The sequence below is a fragment of the Rutidosis leptorrhynchoides genome, chromosome 1 (genome assembly GCF_046630445.1).
Source record: "Rutidosis leptorrhynchoides isolate AG116_Rl617_1_P2 chromosome 1, CSIRO_AGI_Rlap_v1, whole genome shotgun sequence".
NCBI lineage: Eukaryota > Viridiplantae > Streptophyta > Magnoliopsida > Asterales > Asteraceae > Rutidosis > Rutidosis leptorrhynchoides.
The window spans coordinates 5,987,303-6,008,690 of record NC_092333.1 but is presented as its reverse complement, the minus strand read 5'-3'; the positions used below and the strand labels follow the sequence as shown (position 1 = coordinate 6,008,690).

The 21,388-nt window shown below is 31.1% G+C and overlaps 1 protein-coding gene across 1 annotated transcript in view; it reads right to left on the bottom strand.

The window, feature by feature from the left end:
* Positions 1-766: 766 nt before the first annotated feature.
* The window catches only part of LOC139855617 (peroxidase 27-like), an 83,751-nt gene continuing 63,129 nt past the window's right edge, over positions 767-21,388 (bottom strand). The window contains exon 5 of the mRNA XM_071844862.1: positions 767-1,052. Coding sequence (XP_071700963.1) covers positions 767-1,052 — 286 coding nt within the window. The remainder of the gene's footprint in view (positions 1,053-21,388) is intronic.

Sequence of the window (21,388 nt, the reverse complement as noted above, 5' to 3'; positions counted from 1 at the left end):
TTAATTACGTTACATACGTATGCGAAATACATGTCTCAATAAATTGTTGTAATGTAAGTTTTATGATAAGAAAAAAAAATAATTGTGATCAAAATTTAAAGTAAGTGGTGGAAGAATAAATGTAGTTCATTTATTCTGACTAAGTTAAGTATATCAATATGTTTGTAAAAACAATAACAAGTTTCTTAGTCGGAATATGTGGTTCCACGGGTCATTAAACTATATGACTTTAACATTTATATTCACTTAATACATAAAACACATCGTTAAACTGTTTTATTTAAAAACACCCGTGATTCCACGGGTCATTTCACTAGTACATAATATATGTCATGTAATAGCTTGTTGTTCGTTTAGTTATGTATTTGTTTAATAGAACTTTATGTAAGTTCATTTTTTATATGTATTCGAAGCACATTTAACTTGGAATATTTTTGGCCCCCTCAACTAAATGGTTCAAGCTCCGTCCCTGGTTTAGTCCCCCTCAAGTGATCTCAATCGCTGTTTTGAAAAAAGTTGGCAAATTTACAAGTAATAAAAATTAAATCACTCTTGTACATACGATACACAAGTATAAAATATAATATAAGTACTCTTTAAAGCACACAAGTAACAGACTCGATACAACTGGATCAGGAACAAACATAGAGTACCTTGTGCAAGTAACCAATATAGGTTAACGTGCAGGTCTCTTAATTAAATTTATTAATCACTTCTCAATTTAGTACAATAACTTAAAATTCAGTAATTCAAAATTAATCTTTCATTAATTTATAAAAGCACAAGTTTTCCTGATTTCACCAGCTGTACTTGTTAAAATTCCAATTTTACCCATCTTAACCATTGATGCTCGAAAGTCCTCAAAGAATGAGTGCCCATGAGTTCTTGATTGAAATTTGACATAGGCACTTGTTTTCTTGTCATTTAAAAGTGCAGCATCTGATTGAAACAAACCTCTATGTTTCGAGACACCTTTGTAGTAATTCGTATCGAATTTTCCAACAGTTGAATCCATTGCAAGGAGCGTGGTTTGGTCGGTTGGAGAGCAAATATGTTAAATTTATATAAACAATCAAACTTATTTTTGGTATGTTATGTTATTTTTTCTTATTTGTGGTGTTTTCTAGTATTTTATGCAGGCTTTAACATTCTTATGATTCCCAAAGGACTAGTTTTGACACTATCAAAAGTAGATGGACTGCTGAGGTTGTGCAAAGAAGATTCAAGGATGTTTTAGCAATTTTCTCCATTATAAAAGAGAATATGATTTAGGGTTTCAGCAGTTTTTACGATTTCATCATCTGCTTCATCATATTTCTCTCAAAGAAAACCCTAGATCATAATTTGTGAAGAATCGGTTCTTTTGATTTTTCTGTTTCAGTTCTATTACATTCTTATCAGTCTTTGATTGTGTATTTTAAATCTCAAACATCTTGTGATTTATTTTGATTTGTTCTCTGATTAAGGATTGTGTAATTTTGGCTAATAGTTGAAGTTTTCTGCTATTCCGGAATGTTATTTGTATTATGTATGTGATTTTTAACATGGTATCAGAGCGGAATACGATCGATTGGTGATTTTGTTCTTCATTCTAGGGTTTGAAGGGTTTCTTCTAGATCTGATCTTGTTTTCTGTTAGTATTGTGTTATCTCAATTGTTAAAGGTTTTGTGACGGTTTATTGTTGATGTATTGAAGATTCCCTAATTTTTAGGGTTAGGGTTCTCTGGTTTAAAAGTGGTTATCTGTTGGTGCTTGAAAGTTCTTGTATCGTCTTCTGCTGTGATTCTTCTTGTCTTCCGCTGTAATTTTTCTTGTGTTCTCAACTCTGGTTGAACTACAAAGGGGAGTCTCAAATTTATTCGTGTTATTCCTTGTGTGTTTATTTGTTTTCCTTGAATTATTATCTTGTCTTGCAGTTGCTTGGTTTCTTGTTGATTATTTGTGTGTTTCTATTATTGTTTTCATTATGGGTGATGAAAACTGCTCTTACTCTTATTAATAAACTTGATTTTGGTGATCCACTTTATTTGCATCCTAGTGATACTACTGGTACACCACTTGTTTCAGTCAAATTAAAAGGAACTAAAAATTATAATATCTGGAGTAGATATGTTTTACTTGCTTTAGGTACTAAAAATAAAGTTGGATTTATTGATGATACATGTGTAAAAAATACTACTAATGATGTGCTTGCTAGATAGTGGGATAGATGTAATTCAGTTGTGTTAACATGGTTACTTGGATCTTTAAGTGAAGAATTGTAATTTGGTTCTATTTTTTCTGTGGATGCTGCTACTATATGGAAGGACTTAAAAGATACTTATGATAAAATAGATGGATATGTTATCTTTAATCTGTATCAAAATATAAATACTGTTAAACAAGTAATAGTACATTAGCCGAATACTATCATAAGTTAAGTTCTTTGTGGGTTCAGTATGGATAGTTAAGTTCTTTGTGGGTTCAGTATGATGCCATGGTTAAATTGACTAAATGCACTTGTGATGATGCTCAAACTAATCAAACTCATAATAATATGTTAAGATTGATGTAGTTTTTTATGGGATTAAATGACTGTTATATGGCTGTTAGGAGTAATTTACTTCTTAGAGATCCATTGCCTGATGTTAAAACTGCTTATTCTGTGATTTCTAGAGAACACTCTCATAGAAGTGTTATTAATGGCGAATCTAGTAAACCTCAGAATTCTGTGTTTTTATCTCAATATGATACTAATAGTACTGTTGTTAACTATAGTAACACTAATAGAAATAATAACTTTAACAGAGGAAATGCAGGCACAAATACTTTTAATAGAAATGTCAACTCTAACTTAAAATGTACAAAGTGTAATAGGGTTGTTCATACTATTGATAGGTGTTTTGAAGTAGTGGGTTATCCATCTAATTGGAAGAGAAAACTCTTTGTTAATAAGTTCAATAATAATAATAAAAGTGTTACTAACAACAATGCTATTAGTAGTAGTTCTGATGTTTCAGGTTCAAGCAATATGAATCTTACAAATGATCAAATGATGAGACTCCTATCTCTAATAAATGAGAAGAATCCTGTAAATGAAATTGCTAATGATAACATGGCAGGTACTATTTTTAATGGGAGTAAGAAGTTCAATGAAAATTTTGGTACATTTTTTTTTTTAATACAAATGGATGTTTAAAAAATAATAAAAGTAAAAATTGGATTGTAGATTCTGGTGCAAATCAACATATGACTTGTAACGACCCTGAATTTTCCAACGTTTAATTATTAATAATTTATTATTAATGCTTGCGTTTTAATAAACGTGTTCTTATACGTGTTACTTGTTACCGTATTTAACTTTTCATGGCCTGAATTGTCTTTGTGACTCACGTACATTACACGAATAATATTTTTAAATATTATTTACATTCATGATTAATTATTATTAGTCATTTTTAATTAACTAAGGATACTAGTTAATTACTTGGGCTTTATTGGATTATTTGTTACATACTTGGTCTTTTATTAATGGACTCATGATTAGTGAACTTAGAAGCCCACCCTACACACTTAATAGACTATTTAGCCCATCTTTCATGTAAGTATTACTTTGTGACTTAAACTAGTTTAGTTGGTGAATGAAAGACTAGTTACTTGTACAATTACAACACTTTCCCATAACAACATAACTTTATACCAATTTGAGCTAAATACATGCAAGTAACTAGTGGACTTTTCCCTCCTCCTTTTGTGTTGAAAACCGTCGGCTATGGGAGTGTAGGAGGGAGAGTTCAAATTTTTTTTTTATTACTTATTACTTGTATCCATTTCACTCTTTCACACACTTCATTTTACTTCACATTTTCTCTCATCTTTTCTCTCCATTCTTGTAAGTAACAAGGCTTCTTTTTCTTTCTTTTTCCTCATCAAAACCGTAGCCTAGACTCCCATCATCGTCATCATTTACTTGTTTATGTTACTTGTTGTTTATTGTTGTTTAATTACTTGTTGTTGTTTGTAGTTGTAAGAATCAAACTTCCTAGTTTATTCTTCATATTATCTTGTATTACAAGAACAAACAAGAACCTAAACTTTCTAGTTTATGGTTCTACATTTAATGCTTTAAAAGATTTAAAGTTCATGAGTTTTAAAATCATACTTGTATCCATGTTTGTAAACTTAAGGTTTACTTTCTTAAAGATCAAAGCCTTGGCTTGAATCTTTAAAGTATGAACAACCATGAACTTGTTACTTGTAGATTTAATTTATTTCTTCATTTTATGTACTTTAAAGTTGAAATATTGTTAATTTGGTCAAGTATTACTAGTTAATCTTGATCTCATATTTCTTGAAACTAAAAGTTAACTTTATAAGTTCAAGAACATGGAAGTATAACTTTCTAGTTATAACTTCATATACTTGTGTTGGATCTAAGTTTCTATAACTTATGATCTTCTAATTTTGTTGTAAACAAGAGCTTATAAGCTTACATACACTTTACAAGATGAGAATCTAAGTTTCATAACTTATGGTTTCATTAAAGTAAAGATTCAAGTGTTATGACTTAGGATTTAACTTAGTAACTTTAGATCTAGACTTTTGGGTCTTGGATCTTCAAGATCTAACTAATAACTATGTTCTACAACTTAAAATCTTGATTACTTAGTTTACTTTCAAGTTTGTAGCTTAATATCACTTTTAGAGTTTATATATGTGTCGGATCTAAGATCTTGATGTAACTTTGGTTCATCAAACTACTTGCAACACTTAATTGAGTTGTGCTACTTATCTTAGACTTACACTTGTGTTATGATGGTCAAAACTTGGCAAAGATGATGCCAACACATCAACGAGTTGTACACTTGAAGCTATATGCATCAAGGATGAGAACCGTGATGAGCATCGAGCACCAAGAACCCACCGGAACGCTAAACCTACTGTTTTTCGGGTCTGATAAGAATACCTGGGCTACTGTAAAGTTGATTTTCAGTTATCTCTATTCGAGTAGATAATTTTTCGTTTAAGACTCGTCTTAATCCGAGTTACGGTTTAGGATCTATGGCCCTCCGAACGTCACTATGTCCTTTTAACGTTGTGCTGAAAATTCTGACCTACTCGCACTTAAACCGTCGCCACGGTCAAACGAAGACGAGTTTGGTTCTGGAATTTTTATAGCAACTAAAGGACTCATATACAGAGCTATGGTCACTGGTCCCACCTCAATTCAGTTTGTATAGAGGCCGTGGCGACTGATCGAAGTCAGCCTTTGTTTTAAACTCTTTTCTAGAATGAAACTTACTTTATACTTTTTGTTTGATGATGAATGATGATGATACTTAAGACCTAATTTACATACTTATAAACCTATTGGGACGATTTACTAACTTAGTAACTTTTGACTTAGGTTGAGGACTTTTCGGACCTACATACTTGCTTACTTTTCCGAACCAACTTTACTACTACTTTTCCACTGTGAGTTATAGCATCCCTTTTTACTTTAACTATTTTGGGAACTGAGAATACATGCGCATTTTACGTTTTACATACTAGGCATGAGTACTTAAACTTTATATATGTGTGGGTTATACAACGGCATAAACTTTCCCCTTAGCTCGGTAACGTTTAGTCATTGGTCTTTGAACCGGTGAACGCGAATCTTAGATATGGATCCATAGGGTTTGACATCCCCACTCGGGCTAGTAGCGCTTGCATTTAACGGGTGTTTAATACTTCGTAAACATACGCACTCGCCAAGTGTACTTTCAGGGGGTTATAAATGTTAAGTTAGTTACCAAGTGCCCACGGTTAAACATATACTTTATATACTATTTTAAAACGCTGTTGAAGCACTGAAATCTCGTAGCCTACCTTACATACTGTTATACTTAAACTATAGCTCACCAACCTTTGTGTTGACGTTTTTAAGCATGTTTACTGAAATGTCCCGTTCATATTGATTATAAACGTTCCATATTAATTGATTTCGTTGCGAGGTTTTGACCACTATATGAGACATTTTTCAAAGACTGCATTCATTTTTAAAACAACCATAACCTTTATTTTATCAATAAAGGTTTTAAAAACATTACGTAGATTATCAAATAATGATAATCTAAAATATACTGTTTACACACGACCATTACATAATGGTTTACAATAGAAATATATTACATCGACATATGTTTATTGAATGCAGTTTTTACACAATATCATACAAACATGGACTCCAAATATTGTCCTTATTTTAGTATGCAACAGCGGAAGCTCTTAATATTCACCTGAGAATAAACATGCTTTAAACGTCAACAAAAATGTTGGTGAGTTATAGGTTTAACCTATATATATCAAATCGTAACAATAGACCACAAGATTTCATATTTCAATACACATCCCATACATAGAGATAAAAATCATTCATATGGTGAACACCTGGTAACCGACATTAACAAGATGCATATATAAGAATATCCCCATCATTCCGGGACACCCTTCGGATATGATATAAATTTCGAAGTACTAAAGCATCCGGTACTTTGGATAGGGTTTGTTAGGCCCAATAGATCTATCTTTAGGATTCGCGTCAATTAGGTGTCTGTTCCCTAATTCTTAGATTACCAGACTTAATAAAAAGGGGCATATTCGATTTCGATAATTCAACCATAGAATTTAGTTTCACGTACTTGTGTCTATTTTGTAAATCATTTATAAAACCTGCATGTATTCTCATCCCAAAAATATTAGATTTTAAAAGTGGGACTATAACTCACTTTCACAGATATTTCCTTCCTCAGAAATAAGACTTGGCCACGGATCGATTCACGAACCTATAAAAATATGTACATATATATCAAAGTATGATCAAAATATAATTACAACCATTTTTATTATGTTTTAAAGATTTGAGTGTATTAAGTCAACTGTCTTCGTTAGTAACCTACAACTAGTTGTCCACAGTTAGATGTACAGAAATAAATCGATATATATTATCTTGAATCAATCCACGACCCAATGTATACACGTCTCAGGCTAAATCACAACTCAAAGTATATATATATTTGGAATCAACCTCAAACCTGTATAGCTAACTCCAACATTACTGCATATAGAGTGTCTATGGTTGTTCCAAATAATATATATACATGGGCCGATATGATATGTCAAAACATTTGCATACGTGTCTATGGTATCCCAAGATTACATAATATATTAGAATACATGTATAATACAATATAAGTTAGCTAGGATATGATTTGTATAGATTTGTTAAACATTTCCCGTAGCTAAAAAGATCAAAAATATCCAATCTTGTTTTACCCATAACTTCTTCATTTTTAAATCCGTTTTGAGTGAATCAAATTGCTATGGTTTCATATTGAACTCTAATTTAAGAATCCAAACAGAAAAAGTATAGGTTTATAGTCGGAAATTTAAGTTACATGTCAATTACTAAAGAGGTAGTCATTTCCGTCGAAAGAACGACATCTTGATGACCATTTTGAAAAACATACTTTCACTTTGAGTTTAACCAAGATTTTTGGATATAGTTTCATGTTCATATGAAAAATCATTTTCCCAGAAGAATAAATTTTAAATCAAAGTTTATCATAGTTTTTAATTATCCAAACCAAAACAGCCCCCGGTTTCACTACGACGGCGTATATCCGATTTTATGGTGTTCATCGTGTTTCCAGGTTTTAAATCATTAAGTTAGCATATCATATAGATATAGAACATGTGTTTAGTTGATTTTAAAATTCAAGTTAAAAGGATTAACTTTTGTTTGCGAATAAGTTTAGAATTAACTAAACTATGTTCTAGTGATTACAAGTTTAAACCTTCGAATAAGATAGCTTTATATGTATGAATCGGATGATGTTATGAACATCATTACTACCTCAAGTTTTTTGGATAAAACTACTGGAAATGAGAAAAATGGATCTAGGTTCAAAGGATCCTTGGATGGCTTGAAAGTTCTTGAAGCAGAATCATGACACGAAAACAGTTCAAGTAAGATTTTCACTCGAAATAAGATTGTTATAGTTGTAGAAATTGAATCAAAGTTTGAATATGAATATTACCTTGAATTAGAAAGATAACCTACTGTAAATAACAAAGGTTCCTTGATCTTAGATGATTACTTGGAATGGATTAGAAAGCTTGGAAGTAAACTTGCAAACTTGGTAGTATTCTTGATTTTTATGAAACTATACTTATGGAATTTATGAAGAACACTTAGAAATTGAAGATGTAACTTGAGAGAGATTAATTAGATGAATAAAATTGAAGAATGAAAGTATTTGTAGGTGTTTTTGGTCATTGGTATATGGATTAGATATAAAGGATATGTAATTTTGTTTTCATGTAAATAAGTCATGAATGATTACTAATATTTTTATAATTTTATGAGATATTTCATGCTAGTTGCCAAATGATGGTTCCCACATGTGTTAGGTGACTCACATGGGCTGATAAGATCTGATAATTGGAGTGTATATACCAATAGTACATACATCTAAAAGCTGTGTATTGTACGAGTACGAATACGGGTGCATACGAGTAGAATTGTTGATGAAACTGAACGAGGATGTAATTGTAAGTATTTTTGTTAAGTAGAAGTACTTTGATATGTGTCTTGAAGTCTTTTAAAAGTGTAAGAATACATATCAAAACACAACATGTATATACATTCTAATGGAGTCGTTAAGTCTTCGTTAGTCGTTACATGTAAGTGTTGTTTTGAAACCTTTAAGTTAACGATCTCAATTAATGTTGTTAACCCAATATTTATTATATCAAATAAGATATTAAATTATTATATTATCATGATATTATGATGTATTAATATCTCTTAATATGATATATACATTAAAATATCGTTACAACGATAATCGTTACATATAAGTCTCGTTTCGTAATTCTTGAGTTAGTAGTCTTGTTTTTACATATGTAGTTCATTGTTAACACACTTAATGATATATTTAAATATCATTTTATCATGTTAAATATAGTGTATCAATATCTTAATATGATATATATGTATTTAGTAGACGTTATCATAACGATAATCGTTATATATATCATTTCGAGTTTCTTAACTTAGTAATCTCATTTCTTATGTATATCACACATTGTTAAAATATTTAGTGAGATACTTACTCATCATAATCTTATGTCAACCATATATATATGTCTATATATACCACAACATGTAGTTTTTACAATTTTGTAACGTTCGTGAATCGCCGGTCAACTTGGGTGATCAATTGTCTATATGAAACTTATTTCATTTAATCAAGTCTTAACAAGTTTGATTGATTAACACGTTGTAAACATTTAGTCATGTAAATATCAATCTCAATTAATATATATAAATATGGAAAAGTTCGGGTCGCTACATTTTTCTCAGGTGCTTAAGGTTGCTTGCTTCCGCTGTTGTACTAGCCATGCCTTGTAGACTTCCGCTGTGCTTACTAGAGATGTCACCGCATGAAACATTTTATGTTGCATTCAAACTTTATTATTTTTGAAACGATGTATTTGTAACGACCTACGGGTCACGTACTATTATTGCTTGCTATTCGTAGAAGCATACTTTTGGTTGTTAAACATTCGACGTTGGTTAAAACGTCACCTTTATTCATGAATACAAACTTGTTATGAAACAGCATATAGTGTTTGACCTTGTGATGATCCTGTTGTTGATGAATCGTACACGATGGTTTTGTACGGGGCATCACATTTGGTATCAGAGCCAGGTTGTAGGGAATTAGGTTGCATTAGTGAGTCTGGACTGACCCGAGTAGGATTCACTAATAGAACTAATCTACAACTTGCTAGTTTACTTGTTTATGCGGAATTTGCCGCATGCTGCTGCTTACTTTTACTGCTATATGCCGTATGCTACTACATGACTTCACTACTGCATGCTATTATCTATTTTCGATTGCATGGTACTTGCCGTTATTGCCATGCTACTTACTGTTACACATGATTTAGACTGTCGTAGTTACTTTGCCTAATACGTGCTTGCTTTATGACTTACTGACATGGAAAAAGTTATTTTTCCTTGTTCAGATGTCGGATATTCCACCTATCATAATTTTGGACAGTGACACAGACTCATCAGCCACCTCACCGATCATTGTTGCCGATTCTCAGATGCCGACGTCGACACCTTCCAGTGACTCAGACGCTTCATCCTCTAGAGCCAGTAGCCTTACGCTTGACCCAGTGGTTACCTCAGACGGACACGTGGACCCACCAGAGATTCCAGCTCCACTTGCCCCCAGGACCTCCGGAGCCACAGCACCATCCCGGTGGTGCTGTGATTCTCGCGGAACTTGGGGAAGGTCCAGTCCGTAATGAGCATAACCATTTGTACCGACGCCTTCCTGATGGACATCTCGTGCTGATCAGACCCGCCAGATACCGACAGATGATGGCCACCCGAGGAGAGCCACCCGTGTGTGACGACCCGAAAATTTCCGACCAAATTTAAACTTAATTTCATATGATCTCGACACGATAAGCAAAGTCTGTAAAGCTGAGTCTCAAAATTTTGGAACAGTTTACATTAGTGCATTTGTCCTCTGACTATTCCCGACGATTCACGAACAATTGTGTATAAATAAACATGTAAATATATATATAAATTCTATACATAAGTAACATTATATATAATGTAATATATAAATAATAAGGAATCAATAAATTATATAATTGGTGAATATGTTATAATCAATAAATTTGTAACATATTAAATATAGTTATAAATTCAATTATAATGCTATATTAATATTATTATTATTAATTTCATTATTATTAACATTAATATTAATATTGGTATCATTATTATTATATAAAGTATATATATATATATATATATATATATGGAATTAGATAAGTATAAATGTTTATATTATTAGTATTTGTGATATTATTATTTCCTTTATTATGATTATTAGTATTAATATTATTATTAATAATATTAATGTTATATTTATTAATGTATACTGATTATAATACGGTGTATATATCAAAAATCTGTCTCACATAGTGTGTTAGATTGATAAATTTTGTCCCTAACTCGTTTCATATCTCTATCAGTAGTACAAATCATAACAACTGGATTCATTTTTATTTTACTTTATTGAATTTCTGTTCTAATTTTGTCTGATTGAGAAATTGTGAACTACTTTTTATTTATTTAATTGATTAATTCAGTCGAGTTGTACATCATTTCATCTACCACTACTTCTATTAATCACAAACACACATTACCTATGATCAACCACTATCTAACCACCACCGTATGAACATCATAACAACATTTCATTGTGAAGTAACGCCATTACAATTGGGAACAACCCTTCACCTCACTTACGTCGACCACCATGAAAATCACAAACTTACCACAATCTTACCATGAACCAACACCATTGACTACCACCTTGGATCTCTCTTCTTCTCACTAAAAACATGAAAACCACCATTTCTTGCATCAACTGCTGCTGCAACAACGATCTATTCTTGTTGATTCTACTACTGCACGCTAGTATTAGTTCCACGTTCACCATCACCAAATCTTGACAAATGGTATATTATTACTTACTCGTATACTGTTATTATTCTCCTGTTTCGCCTTCAAATTTTGAACCACCATTAAATCACTATCCACACACAACAACAACATTCACATTCTTCAACAAAACTTATTGCATCACCACCTTGCACAACCGAGAATCACCACCATTACCTCCATCTTTTTTCTTTCTTTCAATTTTCTGTTTTGATCATAATTAAATACCATTATGCATCTATTAAACAAATTGTTTGGCCTTTAATTCCGATGAAGTTTTCATTCAATAACCGACAACAAATCACTCAATAACTTATCTCTCTCTCAAGATGGAATTGAAGACGATGACTTCTATTATTGCCACTGCAACTTATATTAACCATCTTGCTGTAAAGTTAACATAAACAAAGGAAAAAGCAGGAGAATAATGACAAGGATGCTGCACGATTATTTTTTTTCTTCTGATGGCACGCGTATTTTTTTTCCTTTCTTTTATTAAGTGACCGACACCCTAATATTAATAAACCCTTTTGTTTATTAAAAACTGAGAGGATATGATTGTGATCAAGAAAACTCGATTGTGTTACAAGAGGGTTGGGCCACAATGCCTATAAATTATCTTCGAATCTTTAAACTTTCCTAAGTTGGATTCATAAATATGATTGGGCCTGTAACAAACCCACCACGAGCCATAAAGCCTGTAAACATCTTCCTGCTGCTGCACAGTTCGAGTTATATTATGGAAACAAGGGTATGATGATTGTTGACAGATATTGATGATGATGATTCCATTGAAGTGGCGAAAATGAAAATAATGGGACAATAGGATAATGATGATGTTATTAGAAGTGACGATGATGATATTCCTAGTATGATGTATAAGGATGAAACAATGATGAAAATTGATCGGCTGCAACTTGCCTCTTATATAATTTTTTTTTCCTACTTACCGGAACCCACCACCCATTTAACCCTTATTCGATTTAAATTGAAACAAGATTAGGGCCATGAATCTGTTATACTAGTTGGGCCAGAAACTGTTGTTGGGCCGTAAAGTGTTCTTGGGCCGAGATCGGGTGGACTAGCTGAATGAAAATAAAGAAGGAAGAGAACCCGTTAATTTGGGATATAATTAATTCATATGGGTTTAGAGTAGAAAATCAGAAGTGGAAGCATGGTTAGAGGTGTTGTCATCGAGCGAGAGGTCGCGGGTTCGAGTCCCGGCCTCGGCAGATTCTTAATTTTTTTTTTGCCTTTAAGGTAGTTCTCTTTCTTCTTTTTATTATTATTATTATTATTATTATTATTATTATTATTATTATTATTATTATTATTATTATTATTATTATTATTATTATTATTATTATTATTATTATTATTATTATTATTATTATTATTATTATTATTATTATTATTATTATTATTTTTATTATTATTATGATCATTATTATTGTTATAATTATTATTAAGATTGTTATTAGTAGTATTAATAATTATTATCATTACCCTTATGTTAATTAACATTTTTCAAGCAAGAGAAATTTATATAAAATATATCTATTAAAGAAGTATACTAATATTATATAATACTATATTTTAACTAATGTAATATTACAACGTTAATTAAATTATATATATAATAAGTATTATAGCATTATAAATATTAATAAAATTATATATAGGAATATTAATCTTAAAAACATAACAAAATATATCTAAAATTGTTCGATTACAAGTATATATTTTAATGTATATATACGAATGATATAGGTTCGTGAATCCGAGGCCAACCCTGCATTGCTCAGTTGTTCAATATAGTCATATGTATTTTTACTACAAAATACAGTATGGTGAGTTCATTTGATTCCCTTTTACTCTTTACATTTTTGGACTGAGAATACATGCGCCGTTTTTACAAATGCTTTATTAAATGCTTTTGAAATATATTTTGAACTGCGAATACATGAAATGCTTTTATAAATGTTTGAAGAGATATACACAAGCAAAACATTCCTCGAATGAATTATTATGCAGACAGAAGTTCTGCAGATTATTATTGAATTATGTGGACATGATAATTGCCACCGTTGAATTATGTGGACATGATAATTGCCACCGTTGAATTATGTGGACATGATAATTGCCACCATTGAATTATGTGGACATGATAATTGCCACCATTGAATTATGTGGATATGATAAATGCCACCATTGAATCATTGAATTATGTGGACATGATAATTGCCACCATTGAATTATGTGGACATGATAATTGCCACCAATTGATGTGAATGTTACGTATCGAGAGAATGATTTTTATACACAGGTTATGTGTATTAGTTTTTGTGCACGAGATATGTGTACGGTTACTAAGATTTATAAAAAATGGTTTCGTACACGAGAAAGGTGTACTGTATTTAAAAGATATCGCATGTACATTACAGGTACGTATAGGATTCGGGCCCATTTGTACCATGCAGCATTTAAATCTTGTGGTCTATCAAAATGATGAATTTTATTATTTTATGATAAACTTATGAACTCACCAACCTTTTGGTTGACACTTGAAAGCATGTTTATTCTCAGGTATGAAAGAAATCTTCCGCTGTGCATTTGCTCATTTTAAAGATATTACTTGGAGTCATTCATGGTATATTTCAAAAGACGTTGCATTCGAGTCGTTGAGTTCAACAAGAATATTATTAAGTCATTTATAGTTGGATATATTATGAAATGGTATGCATGCTGTCAACTTTCGATGTGATGAAAGTTTGTCTTTTAAAAACGAATGCAATGTTTGTAAAATGTATCATATAGAGGTCAAGTACCTCGCGATGTAACCAAATGTAATGTATTCATCCTGATGGATTAGGACGGGTCGTTAGAGTTGGTATCAGAGCGTTGGTCTTAGCGAACCAGGTCTGCATTAGTGTGTCTAATTGATAGTCATTAGGATACATTAATGAGTCTGGACTTCGACCGTGTCTGCGTGTCAAAAAATTTTGCTTATCATTTCGTGTCGAAAATTACCTGCTTATCATTCTTAGGGAATCACTTGCTTATTATCTTAAGTCTAGACACGTCTTACTGCATTTAGTGCATTGATAATGTATAGACAAAATTCATATCTTAGTGATATTGCTCTAAACATACATATTATTCGACGCAATATCAGTTATATTTCATCAGCTTTTATCATCTAAAAAGACATTCAACGTATAATATTCAAGAAAAACGACAAAAGTGGACAAGAGCTTGCTATTTGAAGAAACAACGATAAACGATGAGTTTAAATCAAATATATATCGAGAAAATGTTTATCCGAATTCAAGAACGAAGAAGACTGAAGAAAAAGGTTACACAAGTCGTCCAAAATGGTACACATCGATACGGGATCAACAAAGAACAAACGAAAAAGAAAAATAAAGAAAACTGCCATTAACTCATACACGAATCGTGTAACTCTACACGAAACGTGTAGCCTGTTGGTCTTACGCGAATCGTGTAAGCCTACACGAAACGCGTAATGTTAGGCCAGACAAGTTTCCAGACCGCAAGAATGGGGCGGCTGGCTTTTGATTTTTAAAACAATTCTTTTGTCTAGTGCTAACAGCAAATGGGGCTTTTTGACCAACTATACCTAATATCTCAATGATAAATACGAAGTGCAGGAGACACATTAGGGAGAGACAGAGACTACACAAAAATTAATATACATACATACATATTATTGTTCTGTATTATTTTTCATTTCAGTTTCAAAGTTCAAATATTAGGATTAGTTTCAAATATTAAGGGTGTATTGTTCGTGATTAAGGGTGTTATTGTACGCGTGAAAAGGGTGTTATTATTGTAATTTTCTACCGTTTGAAGTTAATGAAAGTGAAGATATTTTAGTAAGTTTACACTGTTAAAATTATCGTTGTTATTATGTTTGCATATATATATTTTTATGTTTACCCTATTGTAATGAATAGCTAAATTTCCATAGTGTTGGCTTAGATGTAGAGCCCCTAGTGAAATGGATTGTTACTATTTGTAAAAGTTAAAATGTAACTTTAGTATTTTTAATATTGAGCCTAGTTAAAAAAACCATTATTGTGTAATTAGGTATTTAACCCTTGCCACTTAATTTATTAAATTTAAATAACGAAAGTTGTTTTTATTTACATAAATTAAGCTTCAACATTAAAAATGATCTAGACGAATTTATGGATAAGTTATTAACACCAATTTAAAAATAAACTTCGGTGGTTTGGGTAATATCAATAATTATATGATAGTGAAATTGTAAAAAGGGAAACCGTTACGATTTGGGTATTGGCGAAAGTCAAAACTAGGCTAGGTCTCAATTTAAATACTTAGGGAATAGTAGCTATCTAAAAAAAGAATCCGATGAAAATTAGATTTTATTTAGTTAGTCGTAACCTTATATTTTTTCGAAAGAAAAATATAAATGTTTATTACTAAAACATTTTAAATAGGGCGTAAAACTCAAAACAATCCATGGACCTAGGGGTGACACAATTAAGTAAACACTCTCATTTATCCCATATATATTTCTTATAAAAGTATTATTATCATTATTTACGAATTATTATTTTAAAATATAAAAAAAATACATAAAAACATTTAAATTTCGTAACAGACTGTTTGTCACAGTTTATATATCATACGCGTATCGTGTATGGTATACGCGAAACGCGTATGCCTGTAATTCAAACTGTACGACCAGATTCACACAATTCGCGTAGGTTTTAAATTATACGCGATACGCATATAAATACGCGAAACGCGTATGTACAAGACACGGCTACAGTACCAGTAGGGTTAAAATTAGGGTTTTAGTTATTTAATTATTTATATTTAGGTTATTATTATTTAATTTGTATTAGTTATTATAAAATACTTTAATACATGTTAAATCCTAATAATTAGTGTTAATTATAATACTTTATCATTAGAAATTAGTTTACAATTAGTTAATCATTTTAATTCATTTTAATTTGTATTAGTTTTATTAAAAATATCATTTAGTTAATTTAAATAAGTTTATATTATAATTGCTCAAAACAAAATTCTAAACATATAGTTTTATTAAAAGTTACTATTTTACTAATTACCCTTTAGTAATAAAATATTCGCATCCTAATTAGTATAATCTCATTTAGTTCCTTTTTAAGTTAATTATTGTAATCTTGTAATTTTATTTATGAAATTAGTTAGGTTATTTTCTATTACTGTTATATTATAAATTCCTAATCCAAAATCCCCTTTAATTAAGTTTGACATCAAAGACTATTGAAAAAACCATTAAACACTCCATCTCCCTGTGGAACGAATCGGATTTACCGACAAACTAAACTACACGGATAGGACTAGTTGCCTATATATGTGTGAAATCAACCTGAATTCAATAAAATACCACATATACAATAAATCAATTCGTGTAACAAAACAACTCAAATCCGTTCAAAATAAAGGTTACGTTTCACCCTCATCACTTAGCGTATCTGTTACTATAGACTTTGCCTGACAGCTTTCGTAGATTCCTCCGTAACTTATGGGATTTTAGTATTATATATACATATATAAATTATGTATTGCAGGATACTAATCTATGTCCTATAATCTAATTCATTTCGAAAATCCTCCATCTGATCGTACGAGATGAATCCCTCAACCAGTTCGAATTCCTCGAATTTCGACAGCTATTCCGATATGGATTTTCACCTAAGCTCCGAAAGCAACGTCACCAGAATGAATCAACCAATCAGCCATCCCCAATTCATCTGATGGTTTCGTAGTCGACTAAATCAATGGAGACGAGAAGAAGGCGATCCTTTTCACTCACCAACCTGCACTCTTGGTGAAGAACCTGAAGCACTTACCGGCGAATCTGTTTGTAACACCATTTTCTCTCTCATTTCCAGAGTATCTCGCCACGACTATATCACAAGTCAGATTCAAAACCTTATTCATTCGCTCGTTCATACTGTAACGACCCTACTTTTTCCGTTATCTTTTACCGTTATTTATTTAACGACCGTTAACTGTTATTCGTGACACGTCATTTCTATGACCTATATTATTATTTTTGTAATAATATATTAATTATTATGTGTTATATGAATATTTTATTCATATCTTAAATTGTACGTTTCTACTTGTCGCGGATTTCTATCCGGCGAATCTTTTCGGTTTTCAAACCAACGGTCGAGCTTTCGTGATTTTTAAGTCCTAAATATCTTAAATATGATATTTTTATGTCATATGAATATATATAGTGTTTATATATTTTATTGTCGCGTATATGTTATCTCTCCGAATATTTAATCGCGTAGCGGTATTTTCTTGTTTCGGGCTTCGTTCGGGCATTCGGGCCACAAGTAAATACTCTTAGCATCAAGTTGGCCCACAATTGGGGCCCACCCTTCATATTTCAGCCGAAATCATCAAGGGGAGGGGGTATTGTGCCAATTTTTGAAAGATTAGATTACATGATCAAAATTGGCTCATTTCTTTCATTTAACCTAATCATTTTTTTTTTCTCTCTTCTCCTTCCTCCTCTCCTCATGTTGCCGTCACCACCACCATATACCATCATCATCATCTTCATTTTTCAAGCTTAAAGATTTAGGGCTTTTATCATTTCCGGATTCTACTCTTCGTTCTCTACGCGACTACATCCTTTGTTCTTCGATTGGGGTATATTCATGAACCCTAATTTTTCAATTTTTATTAATTCCTACTGATTATATATGTATTTTGATGTTATTATGATAGTATAGCACTTGTGTATTGTTGTATTGATGATTGTATGCATAGAATCACTCGTTATTACATGTTTTCGGTTTGATTGATTGTAAACAGCAGACTATTCGACCATTTCAGTAAACTTAACTGTTATAAAAGTGAAATTAAGGTGTCTAGATGAGTTCCTCTCATCAAGACATTAATTTTAGACTCCGGATTCATGTCGTTTCGATTCTCGGAGCCCTAGATATGATCAAAGTGGTATTTTGCTAAGATTGAAATGTGATATTGGTATGAACCAGGTTTGGTCCAACTTTGTAACCATATTTGGTGACTTTAGGGTGTGTTAGTATGTTAGGATCAGTGATGGGACGAACTTTCATGTTCGGGTCATCTAAATCCGAGCCACGAATCACCCGTTGCGTCTAAAACACGATTTTGATTGAATTAAAGTTTCAAGTGATGTCTTGGCTGATCACCATGACTTGTGGGCTGTTCTTGGTGTGTTCTTAAGTGTACCGAAGTGTCGGGTGGTTTGATTAGGCGGAGATATATGTAAGGCTCGCCGGAAACTGACACACGGGGCTCAAGATACGACCCGATGAACTTTTGATTTAAAACTTGTGATTAATTATTAAACTTATGATATAAATAATGAATTTAATTATCATTTAATTACTTATGATATAAAAAGTAATTATTATAATTTAAGACTTATGATATATATTTATTATATCATTTAATTATTACTTATGATTTAATTAACATTTTAATTAAACTTATGATTAATAATACTTTTATTATTAATGGAAAATACTTATGATAAGTATTAAACTTATATTATAAGATTATTATTATAAGACTTATAATAAAGATTAATTAATTATTTAATTATTATAAGGCTTAGTTATTATTTAATTATAATTTAATTATTAAATACTTATGATTTAATAATTATAATTAGAAACTTATGATATGATTAATAATTCATTATTAATTAATAATACTTATGACATGATTTAAAATTTATTATTAATTAAAAATACTTATATTATGACTAATATTTAATTAATTAATTAAATACTTATGTTATATCAATTATATCATTTAAACTTATATTAACTTTAATAATTCATTTTAATTTAATTAAACTTATGTTATGACATAATTAGACATATTTAACTTTAATAAACATTATAACTTACATTATTATTACAACTTACACTTTTAAAATTAACGTTGACTATGTTTGACCAAGGTTGACTTTTGAGTTGACTTTCGATTGACTTTGACTTTCAGTTGACTTTTGTTGACTTTCTAAATAAGGAAACTTTCCTAACTTGAAACTTTCCAAAAATAGAAACTTTCTAAAAATAGAAACTTTCCAAAAATAGAAACTTTCCAAAAATGGAAACCTGCTAAAAATAGAAACTTTCTAAAAATAGAAAGTGTGTGTCTGTACGCTGTTCTGATCAAACCGATGCATGTTGAGTATTGTTCTATGACTACTTGCAACATGTACAATAGCTATCATACTAAGACTTGACCTAAGTTAGTTATTTATATCGACCTGCTTTATTTATAGGTCGGCGTTGTGATCATTCCGGATCACTTTACTTCATTTGTTGTTCGCATATTTGTGTGGTTACTTCGTTTGCTATTAAAGTGAGTTATAGTCCCATTTTTCTATTTAAATCTTTTGGGATGAGAATACATGCATTATATTTTTACGTATTGGACACAAGTGGAAGTTGGTTTAAATTATTCATTGTGAGTTGAACAAAAATATTCCCTAGTCTGGTAACTGTAATCACTGGTTTCTATTGGTGAACGCGAATCCTATGGATAGATCTATCGGGTTTGACAACCCCATTTCGAGCTAGTCGCGCAAGCAATTTATAATCGGAATGTTTAGTACTTCGTATTTTGTTGTAGATACACTTGTTCGGTGTATATTATTTATTGTGTTTGGCAAGGGTAAATAAATGGTTAAGTGGTTATCAGGTGGCTCACGGTAAATGGAATAATGTTTTTATATGTTTTCTAGCATATAATTTTGTGGTCCAAAAAGGAGTTTTTATGTTTTCAAACATAGATTTTTATGGTTTGTATTAAATATTGTTTGCAATATTAAACCTATAATTCACTCAACATTTTTGTTGATAGTTACTCGCATGTTTTATTCTCAGGTTCATGATTGATTGCTTCCGCTGTGCTTAGAGAGTCTGCATATTTATGATGGCAGCTTTTGTTAAACAATAACTTGCATTCTCTTTTGATACATTTAATAGTGGATGCTGTTGACTTTGTTTTGGTCAACTTTTGGTTAAGTAATAATGTATGGTTTTTCTAAACTTACATATTTTGATAGGTTTCCTTTATAGAAAATCATTTTTAAATAAAGAATGCAAGGTTATTTATTAAATTCATATAGAGTTATGATCAAGCTGTGGGACCAAGATAACGATGGTCGTCAAATGTACTTTGATGGGTCGTTAAAGTTGGTATCAGAGCTCTGGTTGTAGGGAATTAGGCTGCATTGATGTCGTTACCCGAGTCAATAGGGTGTATTAGTGAGTCTAGTCTACAGCCCGGCCTATAAAATATTATTATATGTGATTATTTGTATCGTATTGGTATGTATATTGTTATCATTCATACATCTCTATTATGTTCTGAATCTGGGAGGAACTCCCATTCCGATTTAAACGTATTCTTCGACTCATGCGAACTTATCCTTATAAGAACACCTCGGGTAGTGAAATCGAGGGATTTCATTCTTGACTTCTGAAATTCTCGACATTTCTATGTCATCTATTATGGTTATGTATATAATGTTTGAATTATATTACACGAGATGTCATTCTTGACTTCTAAATGCTTGAAATTTCAATGTCAGCTATTATGTTTAGGTATATAACATTCTTGTTATATTACGTGCCTATGTGCTTTGGTTTTTGAACCGAAAAACGTCATTCTTGACTTTTAGAGATTCTTGGTACTTCGAAGACATTTTTATGTCATCGTTACTCCTATTCAGAAGGATAATCTGTTTGTTTAAAGGTTTTTAT